At 38.1% G+C, this 19397-nt stretch overlaps 1 protein-coding gene across 3 annotated transcripts in view; it reads left to right on the top strand.

Moving 5' to 3' along the window:
* The first annotated feature begins 16450 nt into the window (after window positions 1-16450).
* The window catches only part of LOC126298228 (lysine-specific demethylase 7B-like), a 182137-nt gene continuing 179190 nt past the window's right edge, over window positions 16451-19397 (top strand). For 2 of the 3 annotated variants that reach the window (XM_049989535.1, XM_049989534.1), the window contains exon 1: window positions 16451-17271. In XM_049989535.1, the coding sequence (XP_049845492.1) occupies window positions 17171-17271 (101 nt within the window). In that variant the 5' untranslated portion in view covers window positions 16451-17170. The remainder of the gene's footprint in view (window positions 17272-19397) is intronic. The other variant, XM_049989533.1, reaches the window with a different exon arrangement.

The raw sequence follows: 19397 nt of genomic DNA, 5'->3' as shown, positions 1-19397 counted from the left end.
GCACTGTTGGTTGTCTGTTAGCACTGACGAATTTACACAAACACTGCTGCCCTTGGTTGTTGAATGAAGGCCGTTGGCCATTGCATCTTCTGTGGTGAAAGGTAATGGCTGAAATTTAGTGTTCTTGGCACACTCTTGACATTGTGAATCACAGAATACTGACTCCCTTAACGACTTCCGAAATGCAGTGACCCATGCATTTATCCCATATCGTTCAATTACTGATTTGAAATGCTTATTGTACTACTTAACTCTATGGTCGGTCTGAACGTTCTTGGGAAACCAGTGCATTCGAGTCAGCAATTGTTCAAAAACCTCTGGAACACAGTTCCCCATCTTTACCCTCGCAGGCAGACCCCAACTGAATTTGTAATATGTATCTATGACCATTGGAACATTCTTTAAACCATTATTAGATCATGGGTAGTCTCATATGTCTACTAGATCAGTCTGCTATAAATGATTCAATCCATGTACTATCACATATCTGCACAGAAATTTTCTGTGTGTAGATCTGTGAAACTCATGAACAACCCTCAATGATGCATCTTTCTTGCAGCTCAGATGTGATCCATATTATTTTGTTCATGTGACCCGTATTTCCTTAATCAACTGAGGTGTAAGTATAGGTAATCGATCTATGATTTTATTTGGGTCATCATAATATGTATACTCCAGAAGTAGATTGTTTAGTCTTTTTTGCTGAACTTCAACCACTTTACATGTGATATGTGCAGCTTTTAAGACTGGTTTAATTATATTCTGGTATCTGTCACTCTTTGAGGCTATCAATCGTTCTTTCAAGGTCCTATGTGTGTTAGTCGTGCATAATATTTGATCATACACTTTAATCCCTTTTGGGGTATACTTTTTGACATTCGAAGTTTTTAAGTATATTGACTCTAATAAACTGAGCATTCTTTGAAATTCCTTATCCTCAGCTCATATTATATTCTCAGTTAAACACATTGGGTACTTACCTAACGTATATAATTTCGTTCTGTCAACTTGGTATTACCGTTAACTGTTAATGAGGTCAGTAATAGCATATACTCCTTCACCTTCTCCTTCTTCTTCTTCATCTTTTCTGCCCCTATTCATATACTATCAGACTGACAGTTACTGTTTAAATATTACCAAGAGGTGCTGATATTTGCACCTGCCCTACCTTTAACAGTCGCAAATTTCGTCGAATAGCCATCTCAGCCACAGTAACTTTACGCTTTTTCAATAACATGCTGCTGTATATTAAGCCGTTTTTGAGATAGCGTACAACTTATATATACTTTGAGACTACTGGCAATGGTGCTAGTCAAGTGGCTCGGCTATCATCTTAATACATCCCATCACATGTGTTAGTTGTATATTGACCTCTTCAATTTTCTCATTGACATATACTGGTCATTGCTGCATTCCAGCATTCAGTTCCGCAACATGTATAGCCCCCACCTCGATAAAGTGTTCCAGTTCCATTAATTTAGCTCTGATTGCCTTGATTTATCTCTCAACGTAGCACCCTTTGAACTAGTGTGTGATGTAGTGCAAATTCCTCCATAGTCGACAGTACACTAACACAATTCCATTTTCATACACTACCTTTTATGCCGAATATCATCAAAGTTCCATGTATATTGGCCCTAATTCAGTTTCCTAGTTTTATCTATAACCAGAAAGCTATATTGCGATTTATTCCAGCAGTCCTCGCATATGGAAACGAATTCATTGAATGACATGTCGGTCACTAAACCTGCTTGGTAATTTCACTTTAAATTCTGGTTGTCCGGTTTGAAAGAGATAATAAGGATATCATAACCCTGAACCAACTGCTTGGGATCCTTGAGTACGTCTGTCTCAAATACAATATATTGACTTGCATATGGCCACCAAAGCGGAAAAATCTGCTGATTTCATCCTGATTTTCCACTGGGATGTCCTCAAATATGAATATGTTGTTTGGATTCAGTTTTTCAGGCGGTGGAATATCACTGCTTTCACTGAATGTTTGGTATGTTACTCTCTCAGTGCTGTACAAAATCTCCTGTAATAGCTGATAATTTGGCTGAAAGAGGGTTTTCGAAAAATATATATACATGCTGGAAGAGAACTCCCTGAAGGTGCGGTAACACTGTTAGAACAAGATTAGTTTTCCCACAGTCTGAAGGCAAATAATCAAATCATGTGTTTTATCAGGAAGTAATGATCCATTTGTGTTGTTCTTCTGGTTTACAGCATCATCATTGCTGGACCAGACGCTTGCTACAAGACCCTTGTGATGACGCTGCTTTGCCCACTCAGTCATGGTGGTAAATGTTCGTTTACATTGGACTCAGGGTTTTTTATAAACACTTACATATAGCTGGGTGTATAACCAAACTTAAATAATATCATAGTTATGTGCCCACATCTGGGTCAATCATACGCTAACACCTTCACCGATGCACAGCATGCATTGTACAGTTGATCCATGGTTTTTACTGATGGGCGGAGAGTTTGACAAGCTAACTTCAGTAGGTTACTCTACAATGTCTCGTAGACATATGACTGCCACCTTTGTCAGCACTCTAACTCATGCTGTATTGCATAGCTGGAATTCATTAAACTTTTGAAAGTCTGCTCCTATAGATGTATGCACTTTTTGTTGTTCAATACTTTAACTGTACCAGGTAAGTCCCCAACAAAGACTGTATGTTCATTCAATATTATTGACAGAGAGTAAACATTTTCATGGAACAAGGCTGAAATATGCATTGACACATCATACAATCAATGCCATTCGTCCATGGATAATATTACTTTGATTTCACTAAGTGTTTTCAAATATTACCACTGGGTAGAACTCCCTATTCGATATCATACTGACACTGACATGCCTACACCCATTGGTGCTCAGAGAGAAGATTTGGATGAACAGCATTATGATCATGTCATATGGCTACTGCTGCAACGACATTGCCCTGCCTGCAAGGAAAACATGCATTAAGCTTATTTGTTTTTTTTTTCATATTCATCGTCATCAGTGTTAATACTCCTGCTGCCTTGCAGCAGAGAGTGTCGGCATGCGAACATCGTGACATCCCTACTCCATGACATTCCCTCACAAGTGCTGAAATATCTTTACTGTATGGAGAGCTGCATCAAACCAGTCTCAGGACTGAAGACAACAACAACAATATAATGTATGTATATATATATATATATATATATATATATATATATATATATATATATATATATATATATATATATATATATATATCGCTGTGACCACCGGTCACCCTTATTTAAGATATAAGTATTTACTATTACGTAACTGCCAACAGTATCATCATTACTATTTCTAGAATATCACAGCAACGACGGCAAGTTGCTTCAATCAGTTTATCATCATTGCTCCCACCACATAGTGCTCACATCACAAAAATAAGTAAATACAGAAAATTGAATGCTTAGCAGCGAGATGTGAGAATGACGGACATCTTTTTCAAATATTTACAGTCGACGTGTGTTTCTTTAGAATTTCCTTGACACAGAGTATGCTATGGACTGTCCTTGCAATCTTGAACTTTTCAACAAGGTGTATACATATCCAGTGCTTGGTCAATAATTCTTCTAATCTTGAGCCACAGTTCTCCTACATGTTCATACCCAGAACTGGATGTTTCAAGTTTTTCGTTGAGATATTACACTACTGTGTCCTTTGCTGAATATGTAAGTCTTTCTACTTTTTTCAGTTGCTCTTTGTGCTTTGTACTTGTCACTGCAACTGCCTCATGGTCATTGACAGCAGTTTTAGTACTAATATCCTCAAGACGATTAAGTCCATTTTTACCATTAGGTTTAATGTATTTATATCATGAGTGTGCTTCCAGACCACCTGCTCTGCAAAGCCTGCGTGAAATATTCTTCGTATTTTTCTTGTAGAAAATGCACTCTCTTCACTTATACAAAATGTACAACTAAAACATATATACAATGAATAATACTATAGTCAAAGCTGTCAATCTTATTTCAGCATTAAAATAACTTATTTCTGTACACAAACTGGACAACCTGTCCTGCAACATGCTTAGACAAGATTATTCCATCATTTCTCCAGTTTTGCAGCCCTTCAGTCGATTTAAACTTTGAATGAGATAACATTTTACATGTGTAACAATAAATTGCTTTAGATGTTTCAAGAAGGAAGTTGTCCGTTCTTTCTTCTTCTTCACTATTAAGAATATTTCTGCAAGTGATCGTGGCATAAGTCTTTGTACTGAATATGATTACACTGTTTACGACTGATTTACATTTAACTGTATTGTCTGTATCTTTCTTGTTTATTTGGTATTAGAAATTCAATAGTTTCGTTAGGTAAAAAAATAAACCAGGAAGCAATATAATTTGTAATAATTTAAGTGTAGTGCTTATTACTGCAATTCAGTAATTTTGTTATAAGATTTATCTTATATGTTTTCTATCCTTTTTTCGCCTATTTGCCTGATGGTCCATCATTCGCTCCTTCGTTGGTGCTTCTTTGTCTGTATTTTGATTTCGAACTTAGACTGCTGCAACACTTTGTGCAGATTGTCATAAGCATCTTAACTTAATTTTCACTGTTCTCGAGATACAATGACTAGTATGACCAGATTTTTTTTTAAATTTGTGTTTTTCATATATCTCAATTCATTTCTCTCACTGTGGTACCAATGAAAAGAGGAACACTAAATGTGATAGTCTGGATAGCTACTTCAGTATACTTTGTTTATAATTACTGTGCGAGCTGAGTGGTAGGGTTGAGACATCAGCCAATCATAGATCTTCCTCAATTTGCTTAACAATACAAATATATTTAAAACAAGGCAGTTGCTAGCCTCAGTAGTGTCTACTCTCACCATAAACGAGTAATTACGCGTTTCTAAATTGTATTTCGGAACACATTTTGTACTAGTTATTATTTGGATAGATGTGATATGGGCCTAAATTTTCCGAGTTATAAACTTTTAAAAACCTAACCATACAATCTTTGTAATGCAAATACTTTCAGAACAATACTATTACTGTAAACCAGGTCTACTTTGGCCCAAATGTTACCTGCCTTTTTATGTATGGCAAGAAAACAGTGGATAGTGACAGAATAAAATTATAAAATACATTTTTCTAGTATTGTCACAGGCTTGTACCATCAATTAAAAAGATGTTCAACAAAATACATCACATCCTTTACTGTGGTACCATTAAAAAAATCGGACCCATGTTACCTGCCCTTGGGGTTACTTTGACCCACCCAGTCATTTGTTCATGAAAAACGAGAAATCCTTAACACAATGAGGTGACAAGTCATTGGATACCCAATATTGTGTCAGATCTCCTTTTGCCCCACATAATGCAGCAACTCTATGTGGTATGGACTCAGCGAGTCACTGGAAGTCCCCTGCAGAAACACTGATCCTTGCTGTCTGTACAGCCATCCATAATTGTGAATGTGTTGCTGGTGAAAGATTTTGTGCATGAACAGGCATCTAGATTATGTCTCATAAATTTTTGATGGGATTCATGTCAGGTGATCTGGTTGGCTAAATCATTCACTTGAAGTGTCCAGAGTTTCTTCAAACCAATTCTGAACAACTGTAGGCTAATGACATGGGATATTGTCATTTTTAAAAATCCTATTGCTGTTTGACAACATAAAGTCCATGAATGGCTGCAAATGGTAGCCAAACATCACCATTTCCAGTCAACCAGTTAGACCAGAGGACCCGGTCCATTCCATGTAAACACACCCACACCATCATGGAGGCACCACCAGATTGCACAGTGCCTTGTCGATAACTTGTGTCCATGGCTTCATGGGGTCTGTGCCACACTTGAATCCTACCATCATCTCTTACCAACTGAAATCAGGACTCATCTGACTAGGCCACAGTTGTCCAGTTGTCTAGGATATGGTCACAAGCCCAGGAGAGACGCTGCAGGTGATATCGTGCTGTTAGCAAAGCCACTCCTGTTGGTCACCTGCTGCCATAGCCCATTAACATCATACTTCACCGCACTGTCCTAATGGATAAATTCATCGTTCGTCCCACATTGATTTCTGCGGTTATTTTATGCAGTGTTGGTTGTCTGTTAGCACTGACGAGTCTATGGAAACTACCATTCCATGTTCAAATTCTATGAATTCCTGTTTTGTACCCACAATCGCGTCACAAACCTTTTCACATAAATTACCTGATTACAAATGACAGTTCTGCCAATAAACTGCCCTTTTATACCCTGTGTACTCAATACTACCAACATTTGGATATCTGCATATTGCTATCCCATACCTTTTGTCACCTTATTGTATAATGTTGGAACAAAGAAACACAATGATTGTCTCTAGAGTAGACATTCAGGAACACGAGGGCACATAAAACACTAAATTTTGGAGGCAAGAATAGGGAATATTGAACTTTATTCATAAAGTGATACAGTAAATGTACAAATGTAGTACACTTCACCAACTGTCTAATTCATTTTCAAGACACGTGTAACACTATGGTAACTTCTGCGAAGAAAATATATCATGTGCTGAGAATATTTCACAGTAGGGATATGAGCTTTATTACACAAATTACTAAAGCTCTGGGACTTGAAAATAGCTATGTTTTGTTAGTCGTGTTGGTCTTATAATTATTATCAAATCCTCCCAAGGATAAAATAGTTTATCAGTTTGTTCCAGACATTTGCAGAACGACTTTGTCATTCACTTTAGCACTCTCATTAGACATCTGTCCTCTCCCAGTAGCTGAGTGGTCAGTGTGACAGAATGTCAATCCTAAGGGCCCAAGTTCGATTCCCAGCTGGGTTGGAGATTTTCTCCACTCAGGGACTGGGTGTTGTGTTGTCCTAATCACCATCATTTCATCCCCATCGACGTGCAAGTCGCCGAAGTGTCATCAAATCGAAAGACTTGCACCCAGCGAATGGTCTACCTGACGGAAGGCCATAGTCACACAACATTTACATTTTTATCAGTCATCTCAGTCCCAATTACAGAATATTCTTCTTTGTCACATAAAACTCTAGTGTTTTGGCCAACTTCTAATTTATCTTTCAACATTTTGTGGTGCTGAACTTCATCTTGCACGTCAGAGAAACTTTCAGAGCTACCATCATATTCTGACACCATCTTCATTTTGGGCTTAGTTTGGCCCAGACTTAAAGTAACCCCATATTTTACAAAAATGTGCATAATTTTTTTGCAAGTGTAAGACATACTGTCTAAATTGTATTTCACACAAATGACAGTTTCTTACGTCATTATCTTATGCTGATAATGCAAAATTAACTCACTGTATTTTTAGCTCAAGTGATGAGAATCCTCCATGCAGAGGAAGTTATTGGGCTGTAAAAGCTGTTACAATGCTTATGATCGACATTGAGTCCAGTGCTGCCAACACAATATTATTTCATTGCACTCACAACCTCCCAGAGTGTTCTTCGGAGATTGTGAATTGATACTGTCTTGTTTACACCACGTTAGTGATGTAGTTTTAGTGGGAAAAAATTTAAGACTTTTTTAACCAGTGGGCCAAAGTTACCCACGAAGGGTCAAAGTCACCCCAGCTTATTATGCTAATTCATTATCTCTAAATCAACACAAAAACAGCAGTAACAGCACAAAGCTGTTATGGTGTCCTTTTTGCTTATATGTAGTCAAACATGTGACCTTGATGAACTTCATGTGAACTTTCAAGTTAAGCCTTACTTCTCTGTTGATACAGACCATGAGTGAGAAATGTGGTAGTTGTTATTGGCTAATCAGTAAGGCGATTTGTTGCCAGTCTTGTAGAAAGTATTGTCTCCTTGGATGACTGGTGGGGGGTGGGGTGGAGAGGGGGGTTCGTGGGATAACAGGGGAAAAAAGAAGAGTCTCTCTCTTGGAATTGCAGAGTATGCAACAGGAACATTTTGACTGAGGAGCAGGAAGGGAAAGTCTGTGCCTTTGAGGCCTAGTTGGAAGAACCAGTGAAGGAATTCATCGTGGTCAAGGGAGACAAAGAAGAGGGTGATTGGGAAATAAAAATGGATGGGGAGGCAGGGAGAATGATAACACAATATAACAGCTTTATTATCAACAGTTTATACAGTTATCTACCACTGTCAGAGTTAAGAGAAGAAGAACTTACAGTAGGACAAGGGCCTCAAAAGGTGCAGCACACTTCAGCCAAAAGTAGGAAGCCCAGGAACATACAGAATGTTATGAAGAAGAAAGGGCTGCTGCAGGTTAGCAGCCATCAGTTTAGGGGAAATGTACCAGGCCACCAGCATTTTCAAACAAAATACAGGTTGAGTCAAGTTATGGAGGACTTACGTTTTTTATGTGAGGATTTCTAAAAAAAAGGGCCATGTAGCGCAGAAATGGAAAGACAAGATTTTTCAGAACAAGACTTCGATGAAGTGTGTAGAGAAACCAATCCAATCGCGAAATTCTTCAACATTATTTAAACTGAATTCTGAAAAGACAATTCCAAATGTATCTTAATCAGTACCAGTGTCACAAAAACAAATGGATTTTTGTGGGTATTAGTAAGTCCAACCAAACCCTTAAGCAACTCAGTCCTATGAAAAAGAGTCACGGTGTGCTGCAGGCCTGAAATTTATGTCATAGGTACAAAACGTTTCTCCAGGAAGCTGCTGATTGCAGCAACAATGTTATTTACTGAAAAAATAATATACAATGCAGAGAATAAAAGTAAAGCAGTTTGGGATGTCATTAAACAGAAAACAGAAAGGCAAACAAAGGCATAATAATACACAGGTAAGAGACAGAGATAAGGTAATGAATTATCCTCGCTACCTAGTAGAAGACATGGTAAACTACTGGTACATTTCCTTGCTTTCATCATTCTCATAAATAGCAGACTCCTTTATGAAAGAGAATGACTTGAATAAATACAACCTTCTATATGAATCACAGTTTGTTTTCCAAAATGGTAGAAGTATGGAATCAGCCATAGTAGAATTCAAAAAAGTGGTACTAGTACTAGGACCCTTGACAAAACTGGGTGTGTCACAGGTATATTTTGTGTATCTTTCTATGGATTTTGATACTGTTGACCATAAGATTCTATTAATAAAGTACAATAGTTAGGAATAAGAGATGTAACTAATGACCTTCCCAGTTATACTTGCAGGCACGATACAACGTGTAGAGATAACACATACTCAGATAACTCAAAATTGTTACAGAAACATTTATCAGAACCAAAATGTGTAAATAAAGGAGTTCCTCAGGGTACCATATTAGGACCAATACTGTTCCTAATATACATCAATGACTTTCGCAGTAGTGCTAGTCATAGAGAAAAATTAGTTTTGCCAAGGACAACAACATTGCACTCACTAAGAAAGAAAGAGATCTTTACAGAAAAAGGATATGACACCCTCAAGTTCACAATTGGCCAATATAGAATAAAGTTACATTGAACACAAAGAAGACTAATGCTATGATTTTCAATTTGAAGAGGGAAATTGACAATGTAGATAACACATTTGTAGACTACATAACAAACACAAGATTTTTAGGGATGAATATTGATTTTCAGCTCAAGTGATGTGAAAACACAGAGATACTTCCAAACAGAATGTCATCAGCATGTTATGTCCTTAGACTCCTGTGATCAGTATATAACAGCTAGTGTCCTTTAGTTACATACTATTCATATGTACACCCCGTTCTTACCTATAGAATTCTTTTCTGGAGAACAAATGCACTAAATATGAATACAGTTTTCAAACTACAGAAAAACGCCTTTAGAATTATAACCAAAATAATGGTTGACCTCCTTGTACATGTCTGTTCCAATCACAGGGAATTTTAACTACACCATGTGGGTATATTTACCAATCAATTGCACACATAAAAAGAACATTGATATTTACTGCATGAACAGCTCTGACCAGAACTTACATTTATGAAGAAAGAATAATCATAAATTCAAAACAGCATTTTCTACCAAGGAATAAAACTATACAGTAAACTGGCCACAGAGATTAAACTGATTTCTAAAACAAACTGATTTAAAAATGCAGTTAAAAACCACCTTTCAATCAATACATTCTATTCAGTGAAGAATTACTTAAACGAAACAGAGTATTGGTTTGGTAAAAATGTAACTCAAATAATAATAGCAATAATAAAACATCTACCATTTCACATCACACTTTTACACTATGTTTTTTCCTTCTTTTTTTATTTTCTGTTTAACTTACTACCAGAGCTATACAATATATATTACTAACTCCTTATCCTCTTTCTAAGCACAACATCTCATTCAATACAGAGGGATAATGACTCAGTTTTTCAGGCTGGCATATAGGAAACTGCCAGAACATTGTCACTATGTTACTGAGATCAGCTGACAGTGTGTGTAGTGTTACATTATGAAACAATGTGAGTATACTGTGTGTAGTGAGTGCAATCACTGAGAATGAGAAATTAATGAGCAGTGCAGCAATAGCTTTTTGCATTATTACGTAACTTCTTTGCAAAACAGTATAGTACACTAGGGAGTGTAGAAAAGTCACCAGAAAGTATTTGTGTTGTTACCAAGGTAGGTTATATAAAGAGCGTGAACAGCATAATATGTTGTGTGATCACTGTGAAGGAGATTGAGATGCCATGTACTTGTATGAGACAGAATTATCAACCCCTGAAATTTTGAAATGACCACCCTCATGGGTCTCCATTTGGTTGGCTGGTCGAATCACTCAGTATCTAAATTGATGGGGAATTTGTTGTGGCAATGGCTCAATGTTGAATAGAATGTAAATGTGAGGACAGGCATACTCATTGTCAATTTTCCAATTGTCTCCATCCAACCACCACAAGAGTCAATCACCATATTTAGCACCAAACATATGATAACCCCTTCACATATGAGTCTGCCACCCGAGAACAATTAGTGAACTCCTTGCAACATTCTCTCATACTGCACCCTTGATCAGAGACTAGCAGCAGACAGACTAGGAAATTACCATTCCATACATAGCTTCCCATTAACACTACAACGCAAATGGCTGCATCTGGAGTGTTGCTGCGACTGGAAAGAATTGCCTGTCAATGAGTGGCTTCAAACTGTGTTCCGTAATGAGTCACATTTCTGCACTACCGCAGATCACCATCGTCAGAAAGCATGGTGACAACCTGGGGAGCGGACTCACTCTTCCAATGTTTGGAGAGGTAGAGCAGTGTTACTCTTGGTGTGGGGAACCATAGAGTTTGTTTTCAGGTCGTGGCCGGTAGTGATTGATGGCAAAATACGTCAAAAACGTCCAGATTTTCATGTGCTACCTCTCATGGGACAATACTGTGGTGTCATTTTTCAATAAGACAATGATTCTCTCTACGTGGTATGTCCCTCTATGAACTTTCTGTATGATGTTAATGTTCTCCTGTAGCCATAAAGATCCCCGGATCTGTCTATGATAGAACATGTGTGGGACCAGCTGGAAAGTTATCTGTCCCAGTACCAGTATCCAGAATATCAAGGGCCAGTTACAATAGTTGTGAGCCATCTTGCATCAGGAGAGACTGCAGTGGCTTTATAATATCCTTACAAACATCATCAGTGCTTGGATCCAGGCCACTGGGGAAGCAAAGTCACACTGATAAATGTACTCAGACTCCCAAATATTTTGTTAATTTGAATCGATTTTGCAATCACTGAAATAGCAGTGCATACCCTTTCAACCTGTGAAGTTTCATTTTGTTTCGTCCTCCCCCTCTGGATACTTCACCTTTTCCTGGTAGTGTATTTCAACATAGCACAAAATACCATTTCCCCTCTAAGACTTCACACAAGGTCTACAGTTTTTTAGTGAAACAATGCACCAAGAAACAACATTTAATATGAGGAAAACACTACCAAAAATGACAATTTAGAACCTTAAAAACCACTGATGGTAATTTGAAGAAAGTGGATCAATTATGGGAAACTGTAATAAACAAATTACAGTGTACTTAAAAGGACACATATTTCTGATAACTACAAAAATTATTGCTTTCGCTCTAAAACGACACATGCTGTGAATTATGAACATGTACACTGTTTAATCAATGGCATCTGGATGCATATTAGTGGACATTCATATGGGGTGTGTCCACCCTTTGCCCTTATGATAGCCTGAGCGCTGCTGCCAACACTCTCCATACAGTGTTTGAATTTATGTGGGGAAATGGCAGCCCAGTCTTCATCAATATCCAAATCCAGGGAAGTGAACTGGACCCAAGGTGTAGGACCACTTTTGCATGGGATTGGGTTGTGGTGGTGGGTCTTGGCAAGGGAGCAGGTCATTAGCAGCTTCGACAGTTAGCATCAAAAGCCAAAATTTTTTATCAACATGTGACTACACTCATAGTGTCTCAGCAAAGGCAGCAGCCACAGCCCCTTGCAGCATGCGGGGAGTATGGTGCATGGCGGCGGCGAGCTGACAGTCACCAGACTGCAGCTGTGTGTGTCGTAGTTAGCATGACATGGCTCCTCATGGTTGGAGCCAGTGATGCTGAAGACTGCTGGCAATGATGAAGAAGCCCCAAGTCCAAGAACGAGGGCCTGGCACTAGCAAATGGTGTAGTAACTGAGGCCCAAGGTTATGGCAGCTATATGTCGTCCCATTTTTCTCAGTCGCCTGGTGTAGCCATCTCATCCCCATAGGTACTGTCAACTCCTAACTCTTCTGCTGAAGTTAATGATTATTTATACTGGCTTGTGGTCCACTTGTTGTGCCAAAGTGATGTTTCCAGTCATGTTTCGGACAGAAAATCTGTGGCCTGGCAATGTGTAAATAGCTTGGTTCATCCTATCTTACCACTGTATTGCCGTATTACAGGGATTGGTCTGGTCTGCATTATTATGTGTATACAGCCCCATTGGTGTACTCGGCATGGTGACACCTTGGTACCTTCAGGTTACCTTCAACTGCTGCATCTGAAGTGCTAGTTTCTGTGTTAATGCCAAAAAAATAGTGGTGGCCCATTACATTCTTCCTCTGGAAGACCCAGCCATCAGGTCTCCACCCTATACCGATCTGCAACAGAACTCAGCATACATGGACGACAATGTACAGTTTGTACATTTTTTTCTTCTTAAGTACTGGGAGGCTTGAACCACAAGGTTCAGAGACAGTGAGTTTACTCTAGAGATGTTAGTCCTCTGGCTTCACAGTGCTCCGAACTATTCCCTCACAATGGGTAAGCTAAATTTCCCAATTACACTCTTTTACAGTCAAATAATTGCCTATAAAATCACACAACACAATTCGCAACTGCTATTGTCACCCTTGCTCAGTGATGCTACCATGGCAACCCTCTGTGTGACGCTTACATCTGACAGCATCTCTCAAGGATCACTCGAGGCCCTCAAGCCTTGTGAACTAGGGTTTTACAACATCTTAAATACAAGAAAACACATTTCTTAACTCCACTTCCATTATAAGGTTCTAGCACACAACAATTGTGTTTTCAGGTTTTACTGACAAACTAAGAACAGTACGGAAGAACTCTTCTCATCTTAATAACTTGTCCTTAACAAATCACCTTTAACGGTACATGGTCTGGTTCTATTAATCTCTCGTGCTTGGCTGCTCTATCGTCTATTTGGTGATTTTTTTAACTCATTGTTTTCTTGTGAACTCTGTCCTTGTGTCAACAGTTTCCTTATACTACCTTAGAAAACGTGTTCCCAATCTGTTCTCATAAATGATTCACATGTGGTACTACAACTCACAACAAGTCAGCAGGTAGTTCCACTTTTTTCTGTCACTGTAGTGCTCATCAAAGACAGAATTTCTTTCTAAATGCTTGGTTTCCTTCCTCTTCCAAAGCTACTTCCTGTGTCAAGTTTCACTATATCATACGAATTAAGCCTTTGCGGGTTTGTTCACAGTTTAATCAACAAATATGAACAGTGCAACAGTACGCTACTGGCAACAGTTTGCACTAGGAGGAATTTTTTCCTTTCAGGTCCCACTGCGTGCTGCCAAAAGTCAATTTTGGCCTGATGTTCAGACAGGAAGTTTACTCTTAGGTTTTCCTCTTAGCTTTCACCCAGATTACACACATCATGGCCGGCCATGGTGGTCTCGCGGTTCTAGGCGCTCAGTCCGGAACCGCGCGACTGCTATGGTCGCACGTTCGAATCCTGCCTCGGGCATCGATGTGTGTGATGTCCTTAGGTTAGTTAGGTTTAATTAGTTCTAAGTTCTAGGCGACTGATGACCACAGATGTTAAGTCGCATAGTGCTCAGAGCCATTTGAACCATTTGAACACACATCATGAACATCAGACTGTAGTTGTATTGTAACCAGATGGCACTGACGATAAGCTTCTTGCTTTACAAGGCTCTTGAGTGAATGCTTGTGCTGCTGTAACATTCTGAACGTCAGACATTCATTCCCAAGGCATATACTCAGCCTTGATGGCTTTTTCTATTCTCATCCTGCCTCTGAGGTAATATAAGAGCCTGTACCATTTCCTCCACAGCGTTTGCCACACAACTATCGATGTTAACAGCTTTATGACGATTCCCCATAATATCTACAACAACGTCATCTTCTGTGATTCCATTCAGTACGACACAACAGTCAGTGTTGCTGCGCGATCTGAGGCGTTATGCATGGTTCACACAGCTGCCCCCGTTGAGGGTTCGAGTCCTCCCTTGAGTATGGTTATGTGTGTTGTCCTTAGCGTAAGTTAGTTTAAGTTAGATTAAGTAGTGTGTAAGACTAGGGACCGATGACTCAGCAGTTTGGTCCCATAGGAACTTACCACAATTTTCCAACAGTCAGTGGTATACGTACTTCCCTGCACATCTGACCCAAGCTCCACAACCTGTAAACAACAGCCACTATCACCCAATAGTGTTGATACTACTCCAGTTAAATCATCCATGTTGCTATCTACGCACTTATTCACTCCCATACAGGACACACTTACATTGTCTGGCACTACAGCTTCTTCAGACTATACAACTCCACATGATATTGAAGCAGGTACTTCTGTCTTACGACCCTAATGGTAAGGATTTTAGTACCCTATTAGTACCCTATACATTGAGAAAACTCTCTACCATGTCATAACCCACTTAATTAATTATCTTATAATTTTCCCATTCAAGCAATTGCTCCAGCAGGCATTAAATACTGGCCACATACACACAGGTTCAACACGCTTAACCACAGCAGCGTTATTTGGATGTATTGTGGTAAAGGGTAAACTAAACACAGGCCTTTCGCTCCTTTCTTTTCATTTTCCCCTCCTCACCTCTTCTTTTTTTCCCTCTGATCTGCTCTGCAAATCCTACTCCATACTCTGCAGCCTTGTGGAAAGCTATTTCCTTCTCCTTCGACTGGAGTGCTTCCAGTCTTTTGGACATCTTTACATTGTCCACTCATATCTTATCCACTTTTTAAAATTTCCAATACTTGCTCTGTTGTAGCCCCCTGGGGTACAGAAAGGGCTCCCAGTGGTACTGTCCATGACATGATTACCCTTTATCCGCTATGCAAACACAAATGACAAGGACACTTAAATGTACCACTTCCCAACATTTCTCACCACTTTACGTTTTTGTACAGAGCCATATTCTTTTCTAAACACCATTAACTGTTCGAAATGATACAAACTTTTGCTCTGGCGTCTTGAAACTCTATTAAATACATGCAAAACAAAAATAAATAAACAAAATAATTAAAAAACAGCAGAACAAAATGAGATAATGAGAAGGACTCTTAACTGTAACACTACAATAATACTTCTTACTGGGACTTAATTCCTCTGCCTGAGTAGCTGTTCATAATTGCTATTTCACACATTGAAAACAATTAATACTCCTTGACAGCACTCATCTTCACCTCCTGAATTGCTACACATGGTTAACGCCTTACATACCACTAGGCAATGAGTCACACTCCTGGCAATTGATAATACATATTGCCAAAAACCCACTGACTCTCCATAAAACTTGGAGCCAGAAAAAATACAGTAAACGAAAAACTTTACTCACCTCACCCCTATCTTTATGAAGCTACAACCATGCAGTAGTTGAGTCGTGTTCTCTATCCACGGATGGCGGTTTCATTAATTGTAGATTCCACTTCTAATACCAACTGAACTGGACCTGAGCTGTAGGGCCACATCTATACAGGGCTGGGTCGTGCAAATGGTTTTGATGTGTATGTAGTGTATTTAAAAATACTGGAGTATGGAATGGAATGCAGTGACAGCATTAAAGCTAACGAAGTTCTGCCGTGAATGGGAGTGTTTAAGGGATCTGGAAATTTCATTGTAAAAAAAAATGAAACAGTCCATATTCTAATTCATTTAAAGGTCAGACTGATTTGTCCCACCACACTCACTGACTGATTGATTTTTATTTGGTCCCATTTGATTACATTTTGTACAAAGTGTCTACTTGTAATATAGGACAAGTCACCTTAAACCTATTTTCTTATAATATTTAACCTATTTATTACAATTTAATACATAAAAGTGGCAATACTTATAATAATGTTGCATACATTTTTCGCCAACTTTTCAGTTCCTGAAAGTTATTTGCATACTACTTTATACTCATATTTACATCTTTCTCTCAGTATTCATGTTCTCGTGTTATTCAAGTATCATAATATGTTCAATTAGTGACAGTACCTCTATAACAGTAATAGTATCACTTTTCATTTATTGATACACATACTCCTCTACTCTATAAAATTCTTTTTCCATTAAATAATCCTTTAAAAGTTTTTGGGATGCTTACTACTTTCTAAAAGAGAGGTCGTCTACCAGCGTCGTTTTTTCTTTTGTAGATGATCAGCTTCTCGCAGCAAAATAAATGCTTCATATGCGACGACTGTCAAATCCTCTTCTTATCATATCGAACTGCGATTCCACACGATCGAATCCCTTGGCCTAATACCTTGGTATGATGAAGATGACAGGCCGACCCCATTGGCTATCATTTGTTGACCTTCACTGGCCAAGTGAGTAGTGTGTACACAAAGACGGAAATAAACATGAGGTTTGGTTCCTGGTTTGAACACACAAGTGACAACTGTGCTTCAGATTGTAATATCTTTGCTGTGTCATGTTTTATAAGTAATCTGTGGACGTATGGGATGTTGTGTTTGTAACAAGGGATTTAAAGAATGGAGTCTGACGAGAGAAGGTATTGTTTATGTGGTCAAACTTACGATGCTACAAGAGATATGATCCAGTGTGATGGCTGCAAAGAGTGGTATCATCAAAGGTAATGTGTTAGTTTTTTGCTGTAGCACATTTTTGTATTTTTATTGTTGGAATGTCTGTCGACTAGGTGAAACATACGGTTTCTGCTTTGCCTCGCTAAATCACCGAAGCCATAAAAATTCGTGGATTTCATTTAATTTGTTAGTTTTGTCAGGATTTCATAATGCACTTGGTTATGAATCTATTCCATGTTTAAGTATTCTTTTCAGTGTATTTGTTTATATAAATTTTCACATCTGCTGCATACATTTCCAGTGTAAGGCCTTTGCGAAATACTCGATTATTTTCACAAGACAATCTCTTCCCCGTTATATGTGAATTTGAAGTCTTCATTACCGCTAGGAAAATAACAAAAGTTCCTCATGAACTGGCGCCTTTTCGGCATTAATTGCCTTACACTGGTGTTACGTTACCTAAGTTATAGCATCGCTTTAATTTTTATAACCACTAAGCAGCTGTACAAGTTAGTGTCGATTCGCGGCATTTTGAGATACACCCACGTCAATGACATTGTTTACAAATTATTGACGAGCTCTGAACAACTATTTAAAATATTTCATTATTCACCACCATTTGGAAAGTTGTATAAAAACTATGCTGAAATTTTTTTTTCCTTAAGGTGACAGTATTCGTTTTCTGGGCTCGTAATATTGATGATTTGATAATGTAATAAGTGAATAGAGTTCTGATACTGTATATATGTATATATAGTTTTATAGATATCCAGCCACAAGTTTAGCTGATTTGGATTGTTATGTATGCTGAGGTACTTACCTCCCAAATCCTGCAGATGTGGTATTCATATGTTACTGTAACTATGTTAGTGATTCAGAAACCGTAGATAGATTGTACCTCAGAACAGAACTGTCATTATACAATAGCAACCTTTTCTTTTTATTTTCACTTACAGTTAGCAGTGTAGTAGTACATATGCCTAAATATGCTAACATTTCTTTTGCATGTTCTGTAGCATACATTATTGTTGAAAGCAAATAAATTATCTCTATAAATTCTGGTCATAGTTTTGCTGACATCTCTTGCAATAGAATACATACCATATGAAAATCGTAAATGTGTTTACATTGCTGTATTTTTGGAAGTGTTCTGAAGTAATAAATTTCCTTATACCTTTTCTGTAATTATTCAGGCATGCCTGTCAGAATACCTTAAGTAGTGTCAGGTAGACTGCTAAATTCCTATGGATAAAAGTGATTTAAACTGTTTAGTTATTTTTTCCTGTGTTGTACTGCTTGTTTCTAATTGTCCTTGTGATACTGCACATTCCAGTGGCAAAGAGATTGTGTTATGATTTGAGAGAAATAGGTTAGTTGTGGATTTATTCAAGTAATGGTGTATGGTAATAGCAGGTGTAACATGTGAATATTAAATGACTTGGCTCATTAACAGTGTTATTATTTTTGTTGTTATTTCCCTCCTGGAAAGTTTGGTCTACCAGGATGTGAGTGTGTGTTTGTGTGGCCTATAACAGTGGGAGAGTAGACCTACAAATGGATAAACCATTTTACTTTAGTAATGAGCCACACAACTCCTTGTTTATTTGCTAATGCGGAGCTCTTAACTACGAGTTCGTCATACGGTACACAGGTTTATTCTGTGCAAATGTAGTGCTGATTGTGATTCCACCTACAAATTAAATAATGTATATTGAAAAGGTATTGGTTTTGTCAGACTTTTTGTTTCTAAGTTTGATAGCTATTCCATGGTCACAGCCTTGTATTGGAACGATCCTGTGTTCACATTAGGATTCATTGTTTTGTTTGAATAGTTAATTGTCTGAATTGTAGCTGTATATACTATAACTTGCATTCATTCCCTTCTCTCTCTCTGATCTTTAATCGCCATTTGGAAGGAAAAAAAAAAAAAACTCCTAGTGTGTGCCTGATGTTTTATTTCCTCAGGTAAATTGTCAGTCATTAAAGGGAAATTCAAGTTAGTGTATGTGGAAATACGTTTGTTACTCTTAGACTTGGATGGAATGTTAATACAAATTTCATAAGTAAGTAAATCTGCTGTAGGTAATATTCCCAGCTGCATAAACGGAGCTCTACCAGATGAACGAGAAACCCACACACAATTTCACAAAACTTACTAAAGTGGCAAGAGAAT

Source organism: Schistocerca gregaria, chromosome X (assembly GCF_023897955.1).
Source record: "Schistocerca gregaria isolate iqSchGreg1 chromosome X, iqSchGreg1.2, whole genome shotgun sequence".
NCBI classification, from domain to species: domain Eukaryota; kingdom Metazoa; phylum Arthropoda; class Insecta; order Orthoptera; family Acrididae; genus Schistocerca; species Schistocerca gregaria.
Note: the sequence above shows the minus strand (reverse complement) of the source record. Positions and strands in the feature narration are given on the sequence as shown.